This window comes from Papio anubis, chromosome 11, assembly GCF_008728515.1.
Source record: "Papio anubis isolate 15944 chromosome 11, Panubis1.0, whole genome shotgun sequence".
In the NCBI taxonomy this organism is placed as follows: Eukaryota; Metazoa; Chordata; class Mammalia; order Primates; family Cercopithecidae; genus Papio; species Papio anubis.
The window spans coordinates 101917678-101941667 of record NC_044986.1 but is presented as its reverse complement, the minus strand read 5'-3'; the positions used below and the strand labels follow the sequence as shown (position 1 = coordinate 101941667).

The 23990-nt window shown below is 44.9% G+C and overlaps 1 protein-coding gene across 9 annotated transcripts in view; it reads left to right on the top strand.

Moving 5' to 3' along the window:
* KIAA1217 (KIAA1217 ortholog) overlaps positions 1-23990 on the top strand; it is a 499018-nt gene that overhangs the window by 132458 nt on the left and 342570 nt on the right. For 2 of the 9 annotated variants that reach the window (XM_009214101.4, XM_009214100.4), the window contains exon 1: positions 22403-23032. The exons of 4 other annotated variants lie outside the window; for them this stretch is intronic. In XM_009214101.4, coding sequence (XP_009212365.2) covers positions 22963-23032 — 70 coding nt within the window. In that variant the 5' untranslated portion in view covers positions 22403-22962. Of the gene's footprint in view, positions 1-22401; positions 23033-23990 lie in introns of those variants that run through there. 3 more of the 9 variants (XM_009214099.4, XM_009214108.3, XM_003903468.5) reach the window with 3 other exon arrangements.

Sequence of the window (23990 nt, the reverse complement as noted above, 5' to 3'; positions counted from 1 at the left end):
GGGAACTATTTTCCTGAGCATTTAAATTTGAAAATTCTCTGGCTTTATACATGGATGACAGTATTGAGCATAAAATTCTTGAGTCATACTTTACATCTCTGAAGACTCTGTATCTATTATCCACTGCCTTCCAGAGTTGACTTTTGTCTCACTATTTGATCTGTAGTCATTTTTTCTTAGCCTATATTTCCATGTGTCAATTCATGTCTTTTATTTCAGTAAAGCTTCTTGAATTATCTTCAGATATAATCATACCTTTTCCTCTTCCAATTACTTGGTTTTCTCCAGTGATACCTATTACCGAGAAGGGGGATATTTGTTGTATCTCCCATCTATACATTTTTAATCTGGCTGGGCACAGTGGCTCACCCCTGTAATCCCACCACTTTGGGAGGCTGAGGCGGGCAGATCACCTGAGGTCAGGAGTTCGAGACCAGCCTGGCCAACATGGTGAAATACCTTCTTTATTAAAAATGCAAAAATTAGCCAGGCATAGTGGTGGGTGCCTGTAATCCCAGCTATCACACAGGCTGAGGCATAAGAATCACTTGAACCTGGGAGGCAGAGGCTGCAGTGAGCCGAGATGGTGCCACTGCACTCCAGCCTGGGTGACAGAGTGAGACTCTGTCTAAAAAACAAAACAAAACAAAACAAATTTAATCTAGTATTTTTCATTCCCTTTTCTCTTCCCCAGTTCATTTCACTCAGTTTCCTCAAATGTGCTCTCTGTGACTCAGGCTATGCTTTTTGGCATCGTCTCTTCTGCTCTACTCCTCTTCCAACGGTGCTTCATTTTTACGATGGTTTTATTGATCTGCCTTTGAGACTGTCCGTACAGCCCTGGTCTGCCAGTCTGACCATTGTCCGTTGGATCTGTTCATAAACAATTGCAGAAAACCCTGATTATAGACTCCATCTATGACTCAATTTTTCCTAACATGAGCTTCCTGTCTTGTCGCTTGTCACAACATCCTGGGTCCATTGCCTCCCTTTCTCTCATTCTTTTCTCTTTTGTATTTGCTCACGTAACCTTTGTGGCTGACTGAGCTAATGGTGATTAATCTGCTCAGAGTTTCTCCCTCTTCGCTGCCTCCCAGGTCATTTATTTCCTTTCTCAGTCCAGAGGGTCTGTCTTCCAAAAAATGTCACTGCTCTGTACTTCTCCATCTCCCTTCACTCATTAATATGTTCTGCACTTTTAATTCATTTCCACTTGGTTATAAAGCATCATAACTACCAGCAGAGAAAGAGAACCAGTACTCTTGGAGATTCAGCATGCAGTACTGACTGGGTGGGCCTCCTGCATGCAATTTCTTTGAAGTCCAGCATTTTATCTCAGAAAATAAGGCAATGGCCAGGTGCAGTGTCTCACACCTGTAATCCCAGCACTTTGGGAGGCCAAGGTGAGTGGATCACCTGAGGTCAGGAGTTCGAGACCAGCCTGACCAACATTGAGAAACCCCATCTCTACTAAAAAAACAAAATTAGTCAGGTATGGTAGCACATGCCTGTAATCCCAGCTACTCAGGAGACTGAGGCAGGAGAATCGCTTGAACCCAGGAAGTGGAAGCTGCAGTGAACCGAGATCACACCATTGCACTCCAGCCTGGGCAACAAGAGTGAAACTCCATCTCAAAAAAAAAAAAAAAAGAAGAAAAGAAAAGAAGGCAATAGGCCGGGCGTGGTGGCTGATGCCTGTAATCCCAGCACTTTGGAAGGCCAAGGAGGGCAGATCACTTGAGGTCAGGAGTTCGAGACCAGCCTGGCCAACATGGCAAAACCTCATCTCTACAAAAAATACAAAACTTAGCCAGGCATGGTGGCAGTGCCTGTAATCCCAGCTACTTGTGAGGCTGAGTCAGGAGAATTGCTTAAGCCTGGGAGGCGGAGGTTGCAGTGATCCTACCACTGCACTCCAGCCCTGGTGACAAAGAAAAAAAAAAAAAGGAAGAAAGAAAGAAAGAGAGAGAGAGAGAGAGAAAAGAAGGCAGTAATTTTATCCAACACCGTAATATCTGTGTTTATTTTTAAAATGTTTATTTGTAGTATTTTAAGTGGCTTAGCTCTTCAATTAATTAACTCCTTTATCCCATCCCCAAACCTCAAATAAAAGTGAAGCCTCAAAAATATAAGCCATAATACTAATGAGCTTTCCAATACTTTCTGTCATGCCCTGGGAATTCTCAGGGACAGGGGATCACAGCCAGGGATAAATCACATGTAAAAAAGGGTCCCTCATTTCCATCTTTGAATCTCTAGCCTGTGGCACAGTACGAGGCACACACCTGATTTGGTGATTTTTGTGTGTGGAATTGACCAAAATTGAAATTGCAAGCATTCTCTGCAGCGTTCAACAGGCTGGTGCCTATTTCAGTTTATTCTTGGTGTTGTTCTAACTAAAATGGAATCACTCTTCTGTAGGGAAAGAAAGATGGAGGTTGGGCCTTAAAGAATCAAGTGTAATGTGTTTGTCCTTTTTCAGGAGTCAGGTATTGAAATCATCTTGGTTAGTTCATTGCTCCCAACATGAAGGAGACCGGACACTTTCCTCAAGCCTCATGTCTGTGGGCTTGATGACTGGCCAGTCAAAGCTTCATATTCCTCACCTGGAATATGGGGATGATGGTAATACCAGCCTCATCAGGTCGTTGGGAGGAATAAATGATGCCACCAATGAAAGTGCTTGCTGGCATAAAGTGTATACTCATTCATGATAGCTGTTGCTACTATTAAGTGGTTGGCCGAAGGGGCAGAGAGATCACAGGGTGACCGCAAATCATTTTGGCTAAAAATACTTTGAAAATATGCCCCTGAAACTGGGGAGCAATTCTAGACAATAATTGATTGCCTTGGTATAGAACTCTACAATTCCCAAAATTAATATAATAATTTTAAATATTTTTCTATCCCTTATCTTCCCCCCAAACACACATGTGCACACACTTTTACCCAAGTAGAGGAGAAAGAATAATACCTTTTTCTCACCCATCACAAGGATCATGGCTGCCACCCTATAACAAAAGACAGATTACCAAGAGAAAAGCATACAAACTGATTCGATATCAGTTTTATATGACACAGGAGCCTTCGGAAATGGGAATCCAAAGACCTAGGGAAGACTGTGTGTTTTTATGGTAGGTTTGATGAAGAATGGACAGTCTTGTACAAGTATGATTGGAGGCTGGATGCAGTGGTTCACTCCTGTAATCCCAACATTTTGGGAGGCCAAGGTGAGAGGATTGCTTGAGGCCAGGAGTTTGAGACCAGCCTGGGCAGCCGAGTGAGACCCCATCTATACAACATGAAAAATTTAAAAATTAGCTAGTTATAGTGGTGCATGACTATAGTCCCAGATACTCGGGAGGCTGTGGCAGGAAGATTGATTGAGCCAAGGTGTTCAAGGCCGCAGTGAGCTATGATCATACCACTGCACTCCAGCCTGGGTGACAGAGTCTGACTGTCTCTATTTAAAAAAAAAAAAAAAAAGTATGATTGGACATACAAAGGGTATGATCTAATGGTAATAAACTGGGGGGGAAGCCTGTTTGTTCAGATTCTTCTTGACCTCTCTTTGTGGCATTCCTTTCCTCTGGGTATAAGGCAAGATACCTGTCACTTAGGAATCTTATGGCTGTTTTCAGGAGAGGTCGGTCAGAGAATTCGTTTATGGCTGGTTCTTAAACAGAAAGACTGGGGAAAGTCAAAGCTAGTGACCCGCAAGGTACCATATTTTGGGGCAACATGTTTTGCACCCCAATGCCCAGAAATAGTAAAACAGCAAGCAGGAGGAGGTTTTACCTACAGGTCCCATGTGGTAGCCATTTCTCCTCCTTACTTTGAAAGACTGAACTTCCCCAAACGGCTTATTATATATGAGGGCTGAACCCGAGCCTCCCTTGACTCAGAGCTCACCGTATGGTAGAATGGTCAGCAGTCGTAAATTCCCGTGGGCTTTAGAAGTTAGGGCTTTCCCATAGCAGGATTGCCCCGGTTGACAAACACAAGGAATCCAGAAGTTTCTCCTACCCACAGATTCCCCCAAATTTCCTGGGAGAACCCAGTGCTATCTAGGAGTTCCAGGATTAGAATGAGCTACAGAGGATATCCTGTTTAAGGGAAAGCAGGCTGCTGACCAGTTATTTTCTTAACACCTTTCCATCCTTTGGCACCTACTCCAGGAAATGCCAGCCAGAGCTCTCCAATTAGCTACCATATGGATAGAGTCTATAAGAAGAAAATGTGTAATCCATATCAGTTAAGTGCTCTGAAGAGCAGATGATTCCATGGAGAGAAAGGGATAACCAGCACATGGGTTTGTCATGCTTTAAAAAAAATGATCAGAGGCGGGGCTCGGTGGCTCACACTTGTAATCTCAGCACTTTGGGAGGCCAAGGCGGGCGAATCGTTTGAGCCCAGGAGTTCAAGACCAGCCTGGTCAACATGATGCAACCCCATCTCTATACAAAATACAGAAATTAGCTGGGCAAGGTGGTACACACCTATGGTACCGAGTACTTGGGAGGCTATGGTAGGAGGATGGCTTGAGCCCAGAAGGTTGAGGCTGCAGTGAACCGAGACTGCGGCACTGCACTCCATCCTGGGTGATAGAGTAAGACTCTGTCTCAAAAAATAATAAAAACCAAAAGATCAGTCATCTTGTACCACAAAGTCTAATTTTTTTATAACGTAGTTTTACTCTATTTAATGTGATTTAAAGACCTGCATTCCTGACTTTTAATCTGGTCAGGAATAAGAAACAGTTAACAGGCACAATAGGAAAGTTCTCCATTCAGGAGAGTTATGTAAGGTTTGGAAATACCTACAAAAATCAGACATACTATTTGATAGTACAATAGGGTGACTATAGACAACAATAACTTAATTGTACATTTGTGTAACTGCATTGTTTGTAACACAAAGGATAAATAGTGCCCCCTTCTCTGTGATGTGATTATTTCACACTGCATGCCTATATCAAAACATCTCACGTACTCCACAAATATATATACCTATTCTGTACCCACAAAAGTTAAAATTTTTTAAATTAAAAAATATATATATATTGCAAAAGCAACCAGAAGAGGATCAAGACTGGAGGCATTGAAACTGTAGTGGGGAAAATATTTCATTGCCAGCTTCATGGTTGAGACATGTGTAACAAAAGATTTATTAGCAAGAGAAAAGTATACAAATTTACTTTTTATTTTTTATTTATTTATTTATTTTTTTTGAGACGGAGTCTCCCTATGTTGCCCAGGCTGGAGTGCAATGGCGCAAGCTCAACTCACTGCAACCTCCACCTCCCCAGTTCAAGCAATTCTCATGCCTCAGCCTCCCTAGTAGCTGGGACTACAGGTGTGTGCCACCACACCCGGCTAATTCTTGTATTTTTAGTAGAGACAGAGTTTTGCCATGTTGGTCGGGAACCCCTGACCTCAAGTGATCCCCCTCCTTGGCCTCCTCAAGTGTTGGGATTACAGGCATGAGCTCCTGCTCCCAACCACAAATTTACTTAATGTAAATTTGGGTTGACACAAGAGCCTTTGGAAAGGAAGACCCAAAGAAAGAGGTGAATGTATGTATGTTTATGCATAAGTCTGATGAAGAGCAGAACAGTCATGCAGAAGTATGACTGGAAGATGAAAGAAGTGATCTAATGGTAATGAACTTGGGGGCTCAGCCAGGACTCTTTGTTTAGATTCTTCTCTATGTTCCTGTGCCTTCAGAGACAAGGATGCTACTTTCTTCCAGGTACAGGGAAGGCATCTCTCACATGAGAGTCTTTGCCACCTGCTTCAGTGGGGAAGGATAAGGGGAAAGTGAAAGAGACCTTCCTGCTTCTGCTATTTTCTCAATGCCAAGGTATCATATTTAGGGGGTAGTGTGCTCTGGACCCCATCAAAGCAATCACTGCGACCTTATTTTCCAGTGTCAACCCCATAAGGTTAAGTTCATCACATCCCATTTGTTCATGGCCCAGGCTTCTAAGAGAAGCACATTTGGGGCCCAGAGATGGCCCTCCAACCTCAGTTAGAGGTCACGCCCCGACCAGGACTCTTGAGGTCCCTCAGGGGCTGCAGAAATGCACAGGACCCAATTAATTTACTCTACGTATGTGACCAGAGGTGACGTTTACAATGTCTGGGGTGGTGCTTACAGCAAGACCTTGGGAAGCTTATGTTATTTGGTGTTTCTTTATTTCATTTTTTGAGACAGAATCTCACTCTGTTACCCAGGCTGAAATGCCTGGTAGTGCAATCATAGCTCACTGTGGCCTCAAACTCCTGGGCTCAAGGGATCTTCCTGCCTTAGCCTCCTGAGTAACTGGGACTACAGGCATGTGCCACCACACCCAGTTAATTTTAATTTTAATTTTTTTTTTTTTTTTTTTTGGAGAGATGGAGTCTTGGTATGTTGTGCAGGCTGGTCTTAAACTCCTGGGCTCAAGCGATCATCCCATCTCAGCTTCCTGAGTAACTGGGACTATGGGCATGTACCGCCATGCCCAGTTAATTTTTAAATTTTTGGGGGAGGAGACGGGGTCTTACTATGTTGCCTAAGATAGTGTTAAATTCCTGGGCTTGAGCGATCTTCCCACCTCGGCCCCCCGCTCCTGAAGTGCTGGGATAACAGGCATGAGCCACCACACCTAACCTAAGCTTACATTATTAACGGCTAAAAAACTCTAGCTTCTTAAAGTTCTCTCAGTAAAAATACAAATCTTGTAACTCTGATTTTATAGGAATCCTGAGGAGTTATCTGGAGAGAAAATTTGCTATGAAGCGACAGTCTGATACAAGATATTATACCAGTGTTCAATTTCAATAGCTGCTTCGGAAAGCGTTCCTCTCTGATCCAAATGTAGCCCCGTGTAGACAATGGGGTCTTTGCTGTCCTATCTCTGGCGATCTGTCCTGCTCAGTTATAAACACAGTGTTAGATGTTTCTTCATCTTCCCCACGGTCAGGTCAGATAATACTCGTCTTCCTTTATCTGCAGGCGAGAGCGCTCTAAATTGTTGCTATCTAACCCGAACATGAACGATGGCTTAAATTGTTTCTTCTGGAGGAAATAAATGACTGCCCCATGCAGCACTGTGCTAATCCAGATAACTCCACCTGTGTCAACAGTAAATGAGCAAAGTGCTCAGTTCTTAACACTTGACAGTTAGAGCAGATCACAGTACTCAAGGATTTTTTTTTTTTTTTTTTTTGGTGTGATCTCCATCTTCAGCGTTTTCTTCACACACACAGACACACACAAAAGCAGTCATGTGCATGTTCATGTACTTTGATTTCTTCATTTGGAGATACTTTAAAATAGGCCAGGTGCGGTAGCTCACACCTGGAATCCCAGCACTTTGGAAGGCCTAGGTGGATGGATCACCTGTGGTCAGGAGTTTGAGACCAGCCTGGCCAACATGGTGAAACCCCATCTCTATTAAAAATATAAAACTTAGCCAGATGTGGTGACACACACCTGTAATGCCATCTACTCAGGAGGCTGAGGCATGAGAATCACTTGAACCTGGGAGGCAGAGGTTGCAGTGAGCTGATATCACACCACTGCACTCCAGCCTGGGTAACAGAGTGAGACTCCGTCTAAAAAGAAAAAAAAAAAATTATCTCCAAGGAGCATATAAATAAGTTGCCAAACCTTCTATGAAACCTTTCCCACCAATCTTGGCCTTCATATCCCTCCCCTCCCCTACCTTTCCCCTCCCCTTGTCCCCTCTCCCCTCCACTCCCCTTCCTTCATCCGTTCCTTCCTTCCCCTTGCTATGTTGCCCAGGCAGGCCTCAGACTCCTGGCCTCAAGGGATCCTCCTGCCTTAGCCTCCCAAGTCACTGGGACTACAGACACTTGCCACTACACCTGACCTCTGGCCTTTATTTTCACTCTGCTGAACTCCCAAACCAGTTGTGTCTACAGCTCACTTTGTCCTTAGCACAGGCAGCCTCTTTTCTTTGTTTTGGGGGTTGTTTTTAGAGACAGAGTCTTGCTCTGTCAACCAGACAAGTTGAATGACATGATCACAGCTCGTTGCAGCCATGATCTTCCCATCTCAGCCAGGCTCAAGTGATCCTCCTGCCTCAGCCTCCACAGTAGCATGCACTATCACACACACCCAGCTAATTTCTTTCTTTTTTTTTTTTTTTTTTTTTTTAAGAGAGAGAGGAGGGTCTCAGTGTGCTCAGTGCGTTAGTCAGGCTGGTCTCTCAAACTCCTGACCTCAAGTGATCCTCCAGCCTTGGCCTCCCAAAGTGCTGGAATTATAGGCATGAGCCACAGTCCAGCCTGTCTTTATTTCTATTCTATATGACTGTTCTTTCTCTGTACAAGGATAACAAGTCCCCAGTCTTACCCTCCATGTTCCTTCCAAGTGCTGGAGGCCAAGAGAAGAATGAGGCTGTCTTCCTTCTCTCCTGGTCCCCTCCCTGCCAGGCCACTCTGGGTGGGCTGTATTCCTCTAGGGAAGGCAGACTCCTCCAGGCAGCCCTCCCCTTGACTCTCTCTCCAGGCTGGGGAAGGTGCTTTCTCCTCTTGCTCCTTCAGGCCTAGAAGAGATGAGAGTCCCTGTCCCTGGACTGCAGCATCCCTGGAAGTATTTTCAAAACCCTGTCCAGTGCCATGGAAACACTGCAGTGCCTTTTATTAAGCTTCCTGTATTTCCAGCTTTAAGATGCCGTGTCTTCTTACTCCAGATCCTGCCCGAGCAAACCATTAGGAATGGCTCAGGAGTATTTCTCCTTGTTCCAGCTGAAGCCCAAATCATCCTTCAATGATGGCTCTCACTCTGCAGGTTGCCCAAGACAAGGAACCCAGAAAACTGGGCTTTTGCGGACAAGGCAGCCATGAACCTGCCCTGTCTCGAAAGTTCTTTGGGGATTAATTGTTTGGATTGGGGATAAGCGTTTCTGTTTTAGGACTTCTACCTCCAGAAAAGAACAGAGCGAGGTTGGAATCAGAGGGCAACAGAGCCACTAAGATAATGTGTGAAAATGTTCCCAGGAAAGTCCGAATAAGGGAAAATCTGATGACAGGAAGATACTGAATGAGAATTGTTCTCAGCCAGGAAAGGAAGTGGCTCCGGGGAGAGCCACTGAGAAGCAAATCTTTTAGGTGACATGTGCTAAGAAAGGGAACTTAGGAAAGGTTTTGCTTTGGTTTTTGTTAGTTTTACAAAGAACTAGGGCTTTGCTGATTATATCATTTAAAAAATACGTATTGGCTGGGTGCGGTGGCTCACGCCTATAATCCCAGCACTGTGGGAGGCCGAGGTGGGCGGATTGCCTGAGGTCAGGCATTCGAGACAAGCTTGGCCAACATGGCAAAACACCTTCTCTACTGAAAACACAAAAATTAGTGAGACATGGTGGTACATGCCTCTAATCCTAGCTACTCAGAAGACTGAGGCAGGAGAATTGCTTGAACCCGGGAGGTGGAGTGAGCTGAGATCCTACCATTGCACGGCAGTCTGGGTGACAGAGCAAGACTCCGTCTCAAAAAAAAAAAAAAAAGAAGAAAAAAAGATATGTTTTGGCCAGGCAAGGTGGCTCACCTCTGTAATCCCAGCACGTTGGGAGGCTGAAGCAGGAGGATCACTAGAGGCCAGCAGTTTGAGACTATTCTGGGCAGTGCAGCAAGATTCCATGTCTACAGAATTTTTCTTTTAATAATTAGCCAGGTGTGGTGGTGTGCACCTGTAGTTCCAGCTACTGGGAGGTTGAGGCGGGAGGACTGCTTGAACCCAGAAATTCAAGGCTGCAGCAAGGTATGATTGCACCACTGCACTCCAGCCGGGGTGACAGAGTGAGACCCTGTCTCAAAACACACACACACACACACACACACACACAGACACACACACAGCTCTCGCAAGTTGGAGCATACTTACGTCAAAGACTTTACCTGAGATTTGAATTAATTAGGCATCCTGTATTTTCCCTGGCAACCCCACCCACCGCGCAGTGTCTCTGGTCACAGTGCCTGGAAGGAGCACACTGGGGCCTCACAGCTTCCAGGCAATTGCATAGGAAGCAGCTCAAAGCAGTAATCTATCTTGGGAAATTTTCCTGATTTCTGTTTTCATGTTTAAATTTTTATTAGAAAACAAAAAGCATTGCCAAAGGTGGATGTTTCCAGTTGCTTGGGGATAAAATATTATTATGATTCCTCATTCTTGCTGTACCAAGTATCGGGGATGATTAGGGAGAAGAAATCTGAGAATGCTTTCATTGGAAATTCAGGAAAAACTTTACACCTTGTAGAGGGCAAGGCGGACGTTCCGATGCAGCCTTTTGACTCTCTCGCCCCCTAGTGGCGATATGCCTAAACACGGGTTTGCGTTCCTACTGGTGACAGTTGCATCCCTTGGGACTTCTCCATTGCACTAACTGTGTAGTAAGTGAAATAACAACAAAACATATAGGAAGATGAAGATCCAGGCATATCTAAGCCCCAAAACCAGTCTGAGCGGTGCGTAAAGACAGGGCCGAGGTGCAGATGCTGTGCTGCTCCCTTGTAGCCTCCAGCTATTTTATGGGGATCCTGGGCTAATAGGGGAAAATCTGGCTTCACGCCCCGGGGTTGAATCTGCCCAGAGTTGGTTGCCTTTATTTACATTCATTTACCCAATAAATTTTCCTGGAGTGCCTACTATATGCCAGGCACTGTGCCAGGTGCTAAGCATTACACCTCACATCCTTCACTACGATTTGGAGTTAAACCAAAGAGTTTGCACAGAGTTCTAGAAATTGCACCCAAAGCAAACTGAACACACAGCTAGGCGCAGGCAGAAATTTTAGAACTGGGAGGGAATCTATATAACCAATGCCCTTTTACTTAAACTAATATCCCTGCCACATTCTTTCTTTATAACTCATATATACAGGGTTTCAGCATCTTTTTTGATAAATGGTCATTAGACTTCTTAACAACTATTTATAATTCGGCACCCAGTAATCAATCAGAATTGCATATAGTACAAAATTAATGCCATGTGATATGCCTGGAGCCATTTCTGACTTATGAAAGAAAGATGGTGTTGGCAGAATGTTGAATTTTCGTCCCTGTTTCTAGAACGTGCAATGCTGACTTGCTGACATTGAAAGAATGTAGCGACAGAAACCTATTAGAGCAGTGAACTTGTTTTGGAAATAGTTGGGTTGGGCCTATTTGTGGTAGCACTGAGCAAAGTCAATCAGTGGAAAGAATTGAGACAGAATGTTGAAACATAACCTGAGTTTGTTCAGCAGTCTGGAATATCTCCCAGCTTCCACTACCCTACGTTCCATTTAATTTATACATCCTGCCAATTTTACTTCCTGAGTATTTCTCAAACCTTTGCCTTCTTTTTATCTTTATAATTCCCATAGTTTCAAATCTCACATCTTTTTTCCTAAATTACTTTAACAGAAACTGTATTGTAATCTCTTTTCCTGCTTCTCTCAAATCCATTCTCCACACAGATTTATCTCAAACACAAATCTGATCATGTCCTTAGTCTGCTTTTATCTTGTTCATGACTCCGTGGTGCTGGCAGGACACAGTTCAAGCTTTTTGTGCATGAAATGCATGGACCTGACACCTGTCCTGGGGCACAGAATGCGTGGGACGGATACTTGTCCTGCCATGTCCACCATCATTCCATCGTCTTTCCTATCACATCCCTCCTGAGGTCTTCCAGGTGCTCTGAATCGGTCTGTGAGCCTGTTGAGTGAATATCCAAACATATGCATCCACCTCTGTGCTGTGTTGCTTATGAGTTTTCTCCTTGGTAAACCAGGTAACCCTGAAGTGACTGAATCCCATTATTCAAAACATGTTATGAGTTTGTGTTGTTTCAAAGAGTCCCATTATCAGTGGGTAATATTTCTGTCAGATTCCAAAGGCTTACTGCCCTTCTCTTTCCCACTGTTCAGCTGCAGAGAATTCTTCAGCTGATTCTCTTTGGTGTTCAGTGTTTCATTAATCGAATTCTGACCTCTACATAGAATGGAACTGTTTGGGATACTGGCTGGGCATAGTGGCTCACGCCTGCAATCCCAGCATTCTGAGAGGCTGAGGCAGGTGGATCACCTGAGGTCAGGAGTTTGAGGCCAGCCTGGCCAACATGGCAAAACCTCATCTGTACTAAAAATACAAAAATTAGCCAGGCGTGGTGGTGCAGGCCTGTAATCCCAGTTACTTGGAAGGCTGAGGCAGGAGAATCGCTTGAACACACGAGGCGGAGTTTGCAGTGAGCCAAGATCATGCCACTGCACTCCAGCATGGGTGACAGAGCAAGATTCCATCTCAAAAAAGAAAAAAAAAAAAGGCATTTACTCAGCATCCATGTGTGCCTAGGGCTGTGGTAGGAACTGGGGATTCAGAGATAATAAAGCTGGTCTTATTCCTTGGCAACCTCATAAATCTCATGAGAGAGGCTCACATATAAGCAAAGAAAGTGCGACAAGTGTTCACAAATCTATGGCTTCTCTCATCAATTTCAACATCCTTGGCCTCCTCCACTGGCAAACTAGGGCCTAATCGTTTTTTGAAAAAATGAAAGTGTGAGTGAATGACGAGATGGATGAATTGATCATCTTTAGCCTAAAGCAGTATTCTCCAAACTACTAGGTCTTAGGAGGCAATGTTCAGTATCACATGAACAAGCCAGGTGTGGTGGCTCACACCTGTAATCCCAGCACTACGGGAGGCTGAGGTGGAAAGATCACGTGAGACCAGGAATTCAAGACCAGTTTGGGCAAGTGAGACCCCATTTCTATAAAAAATTTGTAGAAAATTAGCCAGACATGGTGGTGTGCACCTATAGTCTCAAATACTCAGGAGGCTGAGCTGGATGACCTGAGCCCAGGAGTTTGGAGGAGTTTGGAGCTGCAGTGAGCTGTGATTGCACCACTGCACCCCAGCCTGGGTGACAGAGCGAGACCCTTTCTCAAAATAGAAAAGAATTCAGTAAACAATATATTTTACATTGTTAATAGTTATATATTTACTTATACAGGATGTAAGAAAATATTTAACTGTTTTATCAAACCCGTAATTTAACAATAATATAGATGAGAAAAAGCTTAATATTTTAGGCAAGTCAGTATAAAGTTAATACTAATATAAATGGTAAGAATTTGACCCAGTCACCTCTTAAAGACCCCAGCTTTCCACACTGCCACACATTAGTGATTAAATTTCAACATGAGTTGTGGAGGGGACAGACATTCAAACTATAGCCAAAGAGAAATTGTTGATGTTTGGGAAACAAAATAATTTTCACTGTTTCCTTTTCTTCAGGTTTTATTCTTTCCCCAAATTCAGCCTACAGTTGACTGTTTTATGTGCAACCCATGGCAATTTTTAACTACGGCATTGAAACCTTTGAAAAGATAAGACAAGGCTGTGTGTGTGTATGTCTGTTTTTAAAGATGAGCCAAACTATGTTTATTATTTATTTTATTTTATAAGTGATTCTGTCAACTGACCATGTGAATGTCCTGATTTTCATAGATTATGACCTGTTCAGGTGACAAGAAATAGACGTACTAATAACCTAGTAATCTTGGATTATTATTTATATTTGGAAGTAAGGAAAAACAGGAAATGGCTTTCCCAAGCCTCCTGAGCAACATTTAGGAGACATTTTATATATGTATGTGTGCGCATGTGTGTGTGTGTGTGTGTGTGTGTGTGTATACATATGGATAACATTTAGAATACAGCAGTAGCGGCATCAGGCTGACAGCAACTCTGGGAAACCCACAGGACACTGTCTTTCCCCCCATGCACCCCTGCCCAGCCTTCAGTGTCTCCATTCCTGCTTCCTTCTCTGCCTCCTGCTGCTACACAGCCTGCTCTGCTGATCTCTCTCTTTCTTCTTTTCTCTCTTTCTTTGGTTTGTGTCACCTCAAGGCTTTTGCTTGCTGTCACTTTTTTAATTTTTTTAATTAATTTTTTTTTTTTAAGAGATGGGGCCTCACTCTGTTTCCTAGGCTGGAGTGCAGTGAAGCTACCAGCTCACTGCACTCTCGAACTCCTGGGCTTCCGGCTAATTTTCTGAAAATTTTTTGTAAAGACGAGGTCTCACTATGTTGCCTGGGCTGGTCTCAAACTTCTGGGCTGAAGTGATCCTCCCGCCTCAGCCTCCCAAGTAGTTAAGTTTTAAGACTATAGATGTGAGCCACTGTGCCACCAAGCCACCATGCCACTGAGCCACTGTGCCACTGTGCCACCTGGCTATGCTTGCTGTCTTTGTGCATCTCAGCTTTCACCTGCCATACTGCCTGCATCTGGGGTGACCAACTCAACCCAGTTTCTCTGGGACTTTTCCAGTTTTAGCACCAAAATTTCCACAACCAGGCAACACCTAAAGTCCTAGGTAAGCCGGGATGTTTAGTCACGCCACCTGTACCCCTTTGCTATACATTTCATATTCGAATTCTGTAAAGGAGAAGAGGGGAAATCTGACTGGATCTCTTTGTCCCTTGTCCAGCCCAGGGAGCCTCTGAGCTCTTCCAGCTGAGCCTACTGATTATAGCAGTGAGGCTTGGCGGTGACAAAAGGAAGCATTCCTAGCTGATTGTCTCAGAAGGGGCCTGTGAGCAGAGTGAACCTGAGAATATCATCAGGTCCTGCAGTCCACTTTCCATACCAGTTTGTATCAGTGCTGGTGCTGAACGTGTTGGGTGAAGGTATATGCAGACGAGAGGTGTCAGTGGGGGGCAGGCAGAAACAATTTTAAAAATCATTGCACCAGCTGAGTGCCATGGCTCATGCCTGTGATTCTGGCACTTTAGGAGGCTGAGGTGGGTAGATCACTTGAGGTCAGGAGTTCGAGACCAGTCTGGCCAACGTGGCGAAACCTTGTCTCTACAAAAAATACAAAAATTAGCCGGACGTGGTGGCACGCGCCTGTAATCCCAGCTACTCGGGGGGATGAGGCAGGAGAATTGCTTGAACCCAGGCGGCAGAGATTGCACTGAGCCAAGACCCCACGACTGCACTCCAGCCTGGGTGACAGAGCAAAACTCCGTCTCAAAAAAAAAAAAAAAAAAAAATCATTGTACCCTTTTTACCTTTATGAACTCAAGCATTACACAAATTAGGCTCCTAATATAGTGTTATAGAAACCCTGGCCCAACCAGTCATTAAGTATTTTATCCCAGTCAATATTGTCCAGTTCAGAGATTGTAAAGTTTGCAAAAGTGGGTGTTTACAAAGCAAAACAATGTCATCTGGGAAATGAAGAATGTTAATCTCTAGCAGCCTTGGGGACAAACACAAAATGCACTACGGCTTAGGGTGGAGAAGCTGAGCCATCAATACTTTCTAAATCCTGGAGGGCTTCCTCTACCTCCCGCGTTCCAGCAGCCCCTCTACCCACTTGGCTCCAGAAATCAGTCCTTCTCTATTAAAACTGTTTTTCCATCTGCAAGGAACCGAGGTCCCCACCCGGCCCTACCCCACCTCCGCTTCCGCCCCGCCTTCAGTTCTGTGGGCTGAGGTGGGGAGAGAAAAATAAAATCACTGTAAAAATACTTGACTTCTGAAGCACGTGACTGGCTTTCAAGAATTCTATAAACTCGAGGGTGAGGCACTTGAAGAAGTGAGAGGCATGGCTCAGGGCAGACAGGGGCTACTTTGAGCCCTCTGAGTCTCTGGATGCCCCTCCTGAGCACCCCCAACCTCCTGATCACCCCGATCCTCCTCTCCAGCACCCCATTCCCAACTCTTCCTGGTGTTCTGAGACCCCTGAGGGAGTGCAGGCTGCGCGCAGGCAGGCAGCCCAGCCCCGGGTGCTGGGTGACCCCCTCAGCTCCAGGTGTGGCTGCAGGACTGTCAGCCTCCCGGGGGTGACATGGAAGGGTGAATGCATTTGCACTGTGCCTTTCATTCTGTGGCATCTGTGTCTCTGTTTCTCTTAAAACCTATGGCCATCACTCACCCGGAGGCTGAGAACTGATGAAAAAGTGGAGCAAAAACAAAACAAAACTAGCTGCATTGTTGAAACAAAGTCAATTTCAGTGTTTATTTGGCAGAGAAGCTAGTAGAGGTGATCAAAGTGATCAAGGCAATTCACTTGTTTCGCTGGCCCTGGGAGGGAAGGTGAGGAGCTCTGAATTCCAAAGGTGGGGGGAGAGGAGAGCAAAGCTCAGGGGAGAGAGCGGTCAGGAATCTCCCTGGGCACAACCAATCCCTGCCGAGACTCCAAGACACCAGTCACAGCTTTCTCCTTCTCCTGCATCAAGGTGACCTCCAGGCCCTGTTCTCTGAGCCTCCACCCTCCACCCTGGGCTGCACCACTGCCCCCAAGCCTTTATGGGCACCCCTGCCCAAAGGTTATGCTCTGGGTGCACCCTTGCACCCAAGCTCTCCTCAGGCGCTTTCCCCTATCCTAGCAGCTCCACACCTCCTCCGCACCAGCTCTGAGGGTAGTTTCCAGCTTTGGCCTCCTCCTCCAGGAAGCCCTGCGCCCCAGGGAGGTCCCTGGCATCACAGTCTTAGCTTACAGACTAGAGGTCTCAGTGACTAGAGCAGGCGCCCAGCTCCCAGCAGAAATTGATAAATATCTATGACGGAACTGCATGCCGCCTTAGGGCTCCTACAGCAATGCCCCCCAGATAATACCAGACCCAATTCTACTGTTGAAAGAAGAGGAATTTTAGAAATAGGTATACCAGGCCAGGTGCAGTGGCTCATGACAGAAATCTCAACACTTCGTGAGGTCAGGGCCGGAGGACTGTTTGAGTCCAGGAGTTCAAGACCAGCTTGGGCAACATAATGAGCCCTAATGTCACAAAAAATATAAAATTAGCCAGGCATGGTGGAGTGTGCCTGTAGTCCCAGCTACTTGGGAGACTGAGGCTAGAGAATTTATTGAGCCCAAGAGGTTGAAGCAGTGAGCCATGATCATACCCCTGAATCCAGCCTGGGTATGGTGGTGTGAGAACTTATCACAAAAAGAAAAAAAGGAAGAAGAGAGATACCTCCTTTTTTATTCTTCATTTCCATCTAGCAAAATAATAATAATAATGATTGAGGGGCCACCTAGGACAATGGCCTTGGACTTCAGTAGTGAAAAAAGAAGATAAACGATCCTAAGGTATTCACCAAGTAAAGACTGAACAGGACGCTGGAGATGAGAAAGATGGGCGAGATGAGAGTCAGACATTTGAGAATGCTCCAGGAGTCAGTTTGTTCAGCAACAAAGTGGGGAGATGTTGGTGGGGGTAACAGGGAGAAGTGTACTCCATGATCCCAGTTTTGGCAATTTGATTGGTTTCCCTTCCTTCTTGCTCCCCCTATTCCCCAACCCCCACCTCCACAGGTCACTGTAGCTTTGAGAGACGGCCGGGGAGAAGCTCAAGGACAGAAAATAAGCCAGGAGAGTCTCTTTCCAACAAATACTCTATTGAAAGGGTTGATAATGAGGCACTGTGGGTAAAGCGAGGTAGCAACCCAAGTGCTTGTATCTATAGAAGTTCTCATATTCTCGTGGACTCCACCCTGGCCCTTCAGAAACTCTGTGAAATATGCCATGGTTTCGCTCCCTCTGGGATAAAAGGGGTGAGCAGATACATGTTACAATTTTCACTTAGAAGTTACCACCTGGAATCCAGACTTTGTCTGCAGTGACCAGAGGGCAGAGCTAAGCAAGACTCTCAAGACGATGTGCTGCGCAGATGCCAGCTCTGACCACAGTGCTGTGCATATGGGGTCTCTGCTGCCCAGCATCTATCTTCCAACTTAAGATAGATAAAAGAACCCATAATAAAAGCCAACATCAATTGGTTCTCTTAAAAAGAAAGCAAACATGCTTAAAGTATTAACACATTGGATCTGTGTGTAGTTTCACATTATATGATCACATGAGGAATTTGTGTGGAGGGGCAAGAGGAGAGTTCCAAGACATCTGATAGAGAGACTTGAGTGTTGGTGGGTAGGGAGGGGCTCTTGGGCACCTCACTTAGTGTCTGGCAGAATCTCCTCGGAGCCACTGGAATTTTAAGGACTTTAAGTAACGGAAGATTGGTTACCCTCTGCTCTGGAGAGAATGCTGGAGATATAAATGGTTACGTGGTGAAATTGTTGCTCTTAACACAGAAGGGAAAATTCTGTTTTGATCTATGAGTCATATAGAAATGTATCATACTATGGAATTTGTGAAATTGTTAGTGGGGCTTTGTAATACAGTTCGTGTGAGGCTCACACCTTCGCTCTAATTATTGTTTAAGATTAATTATTTTTTAATTATTGTTTAAGATTCTTTTATAGGGTCTTTGTTGGGAAACTCAAACAGTATCATTATGTTCCCCTCACATTTAGAAACCTAAGGCGCCCAGAGGGCTTATCTTGGGATCACACATAGGTGGCCATCTGTACTGGTTTGCCAGGGACAGCCGTGGTTTCTTGTCCAGTTGTAATTATTAATAGTGTCTCCTTTCCCTCTCACAACTGCTGGTTTATGCTAAGTATAAGGTCACCCTAACCACCTGACACATTGCTGTCAAAACTAGGATTGGAGATCCCACATTTCACATGTGCCAGATCATCCATTTAAGCAAATGTTATCCCAGTTGTTAAAAATCCTTTGTTTTTGACTTACAGGGCCTCATACCATAGTAGTCTGTCTTTTAGAAATAGTTAATGTGGAATACATCAAACATGAGGCCTCTGGTTGAAGCACTTTTGTTGACTTCTTTGTTTTTCACTTTGTTTTGATTAACTCCCACAGTTATGGCTGCCTTTGAAAAGTACATTTTAAGGACTTCAGCAAGCATTAATTATTTCTTTTGTGTCATGATGTCAAGTCATTTTCAATTATCTGGTTCTTAATAGAATTTAAAGTGAAAAAATATTAAATATGTATCAGGGCAATTCCACTTACTCTTGGTTCTTGCAATGATTTCTCTCTTGAAAAACTTACATAGGCCAGGCACAATGGCTCACGCCTATAAACCCAGAATGATTACTTTGGGAGGCCGAGGTGGGCGAATTACCTGAGGTCAGGAGTTCGAGACCAGCCTGGCCAACGTGGTGAAACCCCATCTCTACTAAAAATACAAAAAAAAAAAAAAAAAAAAAAAAAAAACAGAGCCAGGCATAGTGGCGGGTGCCTGTAATCCCAGCTACTCAGGATGCTGAAGGAGGATAATTGCTTGAACCCAGGAGGCAGAGGTTGCAGTGAGCCGAGATCAGGCCATCGCACTACAGCCTGAGCCACAAGAGCAAAACTCCACCTCCAAAAAAAAAAAAAAGGGAAAAAAGGCCGGGTGCGGTGACTCACACTTGTAATTCCAGCACTTTGGGAGGCCGAGGCGGGCAGATCACAAGGTCAGGAGATCAAGAACATTCTGGCTAACATGGCGAAACTCCATCTCTATGAAAAATACAAAGAGTTAGCCAGGCATGGTGGCATGTGCCTGTAGTCCCAGCTACTCAGGAGGCTGAGGCAGGAGAATCGCTTGAACCCAGGAGGCAGAGGTTGCAGTGAGCCCAGATCGCACCACTGGGTAACTGAGCAAGGTGCCATCTCAAAAAAAACAGAGCAAGACACCATCTCAAAAAAAAAAAAAAAAAAGAAAGAAAAGAAAAACTTACATAAAGGAAATTGACATGCTTTCCACAACCCTGTAATTGGCCTGCTGAGAAATTGCATGCAATTGTTTACGATTTTTGTGATTAATTCTCTTCATGGTGGTTGCCACTTATGTTGCGTTATCAGCACCAATAATGGTCCAGTTCTGTAACAGGTTAGCTATGACTACAAAATCACCATTTGTCTTTACAGCACTCTATTATCTCATCACTTGTCTTTCCTTTTAAATGACATTTGTTTTATGTGGTAGCTCATTTTAAGTCATGAATTGCAACATATGGAACCACTAACCAAGAAATAGTCTTGCACCTTTCCCTGTTAACAGAAATGGAGTTGAAAACTTAGCCTCCTGGTATTATTATTATTCTAGTTCTCTATATGATTGGAGGGAAATCAGATTTCAAGTTCTTGCCGCTTTCCTTATGCCTTTCACAGCAAATTTCAAAGTATAGCAGTAGGCAGATTGCAATGTAATAGCAATTTTTAAGCCCAGAAATTAAATTAAACCAGAAAGAAATACACCTATTTCTAGTTCAAATAGTGTTTCTTCCGGAAAGAAGAACATCTCCACAGTAACAGCAGTGACAATAAGAGTATTTTCATGAAGATCGGAGTTAGCAGGTTTATATAGATTGCAGAATACAGCTACTGTTTTCCAGAGAAACTGACAATCAGTGTTAAATGGTTAGGAAGGTCTCTGTGCTTTGGAGAAAGATATGGAATAGTCGGTGCAAGGGCTAATAGAGTGCCTTCTCAAATTGTTTTCAGTTCTTCCTCTTAAGGAGGAACGAAAGGCTGGTAAGTAATCCAATAGAAGCTTTTCCCTATAGAATGGTCAGAAAGTTTGATCATTCAAAAGAACATTATTTTACTGTAAATACATGTCTAGATTTCATGGTCCTTAATGATTTATGTTACATGTCTTCCCCCCAACGCCTTTTTCTCTTGTGCATATCACAGAGTTTTGCTTCCTGGAATATCAGTGGAGAAGGTAGTCAGCTTGGCCCATATGAGGGAGGGGAGGGTTCTAGCAGCTGGAACGCAAGGTGGACTGACCAAGGGGGTTCCTTGGCCTGCCTGGAAAACGGTAGTTCAGACCTGGTGGGAAACATTCCCCTATTTTTGTCCATCTAGGGATCAACAGAGGCCTTGAAAGACTGCTGTGACACCTTCCAAACAGCCGCCAGGAAATCATAATCAGCATCTGCCAATGGATCTCTTCTGCCTGGGTTGAGCTAGCCAGGAGGGCCCCAGGGCAGGGTATGGTTTGTGGCTGCCAGCTGCCATGGCAGCTCTCTGCTGCCTCCTTCATCCTGGGGTTTTTGCCTCTGTGCTACCAAATGACAGGTAGGAGCTGCTAAGGATGGGCTCTCTGGACACCAAAGCAAGGGGCTTGGGGTCACAACTAAAGGCTGAGGGACATCTGATTTGGGCTGCTGCATCTGCAGTGTTTCTCTCTCTCTCTCTCTCTCATTTTTCTCCCGCCCTCCTCTCCACTCTTCCTGGCATTAATGCCTTAAAGACTGATACCACAACAGTGTACAAGAATCAGGATGATCTGGACCTGAAAGGCTGAACATAGGAGGGTCCTCCTTCATGAACATTTTACACCTAAGGAAATAGTAAGTTTAAAACTAGATTCATCTGGCTTTGCCCAGGGGCCACCGGGACACAAACTGTGTACGATTCATTCCTCCTTAAAGCAAGATTGCCAGGTAATTCTGTTGCAAAGTCATAGAGACCTTAAGTTATCTGCCCTGCAAATCCCACTGCCTCTATTCAGGCTGCCAAGGCACTGGTTTATTTTTCTGAAAGATCCACTGCGTCTTCTTGGATTTCAAGAAAAATCCCGTTAGGAATTGAGGGGCTCTCTTCTTCCCCTCCCGACATGAGTATAACTCACTTCCTGGCATGTCTCCTTTCCTTTTGGCCTACATCCTTTGTCTGTTAGGTGCTTCCACATCCTTATGTCTTAAATGACCAAAATACGTCACCCCCACTGCCAAAACACACAGGTCACTCGAGGTCACAATCTGGAACATAGGCCGGCCATTGTTCTGCACACATTCTTGATTTAAATCAATCTCAAACCTTGCTGGAATGCCCTGTAAACTGGGGCAAGGTATGGTCACCAGACTAAGCATTGTCCTTTTTTAACCTTCCAGTGATGGGGCTGCTACAGGTTACAATATTGCAGTCTTCCTCCTAGCTACTGTTACCCTGAGATATCTGAGGTTGCAGAGCTAATGTTGCCTAGATTATTTTGCCATCCTTTTTTTTTTTTTTTTCCTCCGGACATCATGCCCCCTATTTTCACTCTCTGGGAACTCTGCCAGTTTTTCAAGGACTGGGTAAAGAACAAAATAAATATTTGTAGGTGGTTTAAAAGGAGAAGAAGTATGTTGGCTGTAACTCTGCCCATCCAAAGAAATGCATTTTCACTGTCTTTCAGATGTTTTGAAGTTGTTAACTGGGAGAGCTTCAGAAGGTTGACTTTACTAGTTTACCTTTCGGATTTGTGATCAAGGGCTGAGTGTGTGAGTGTGAGTGTGTGTGTGTTTGTAAGTGTGTTGGGGAAGGGAGGAGTCTGAGAAAGTGAGGCAAGTAAGTAGAAACTTTTTTTAAAAAGTCCAGATTGAGTGATTGAAATCGACTGTGTGCAAATGAGGCTAGACCTCTTCATAGATGTTAATCGGGCCCTAAAAAATTAGTGCCGGAAAGTGCTTACTTGCAGCACCCAGCATAGACCCTTTCTTTCAAATTGTTTGGGACTTTTTTTTTTTTAAGGGAGTTCACTGAAATTTGGGAGGTTCGACAGGTTGCTGTTTCTTAATATGTGGATCACCCGATTTGGGAGGCTCACTCTCCCTCTGAGATTAAAGAGATGAGGGCACTGGCTCCCAGCGAAGGCTCCCGGCCTTAATCATGTGTGAAATGTTTTCCTTCCTGGGCTGCAGAGCCTCGGTGGTTTGCAGCGGTGGAACCAGGCAGGCCGAGCTGTGGGTAGGAGAGGCCGTCACCTGTTGGGGCCTCCCCCCTCGCGCCCAACCCCCGGCATCGCCCTGCCCTGGCAGAGCCCAGCCCCCAGTCCCCGGGGAGCGCGCCTGCGGACGGACGGACAGACGGACGGTCGGACAGACCTAGGGACGGAGGGCCAGGGGTAGGGGAGATCCAAGAGGCCCGGCGCTGGAATGCAGTTTTCTCGGGCGAGGGAGACTTTGCACCGGAGTGGAAAATAGTTTGGGGTGGGGTTTCGCACCGTCCCCTCCTCCCCAGCCCCGGGCCCCCTCCCAGGCGCTTTCTGGGAGCTTTTAGAACTGCGCTCTGAAGTTTCCAGAGAGCAAGGAGCTTTTGCGGCAGGCAGAGACAATGGAAGAAAATGAAAGCCAGAAATGTGAGCCGTGCCTTCCTTACTCAGCAGACAGAAGACAGATGCAGGGTAAGTAACAGACCCATTCAAAGATGGAGTTACAGGGACGCGTGCCCCTTGCCGCTTGCTGCTTTTTATAAACTGCAGCCCTGGGACCTGGCAAAGAAAAAAAAAAAAAAAAAAAAAGGCAAATTCTTGAGATGGTACATTTTCCAAACTGGATAGAGAATAGAGAACTGTGATTTCTTAGGCTTGACTTTATCTCTGGCACGATTTTCTTAAGCAGCAAAAGAGGTGGTGGGGTGATGTCACATTTGTAACACAGTGGGCCATCAGCATGCGCTGTATCTCTAAGCAATGACAAATAAATCACTAACAGCTCCTAATCATTTCCTCCCGGGGCTCCAGCCATGGGAGAAAGGAGCTGTTTTTGTGAAACTGTCTCTAGGACGGCAGCTTCCATTCATTGGTTGGGGGATTCCATGTGGCAGATGCATGCTGGCTGCAAAGTTTGTGCAGTATTTTAGAGTTAAATCACAGAAACCAGGCGTGTTTTATTTTACAGATCCCAGCAGCAGGGGAAGGCTTGAGCATCTGGGTGATAGATAGAACTCTGGATCTTCTTTTATGTTTTAATTCAAAACTTGGGAGTTGTTGGACAATTTTGGTAAATTTTCTCCAGGCAGTTTCCCTTTAATTGTGTTTATAATAGACTTGTCTTTTCCGTAGGGAATTTCCAGAAGCTTATGTTGTTCCAAAGAAATTTCGCAGCGGGATTGGGTAGCCAGAGGAGGTCCCTGCTCTCTGGCATCTGACGCCTGTAATGCCAAGAACTGATTCTATGGAATCCTATAGGCAGCATGTTCATAAACCGCACAGCCCTGGACCGCCCGACCCAGCCTCCCTCAGGTTCATGCAGGGGCCAGTACGCAACAAAAAGAAGTGCGGGAGTGCAGTGCTGTGCGTGGGAGTAGGGATTATGCACAGGGGAAAAGGTGTGTGTTTTATGAACATGTAAAGGGAAGTA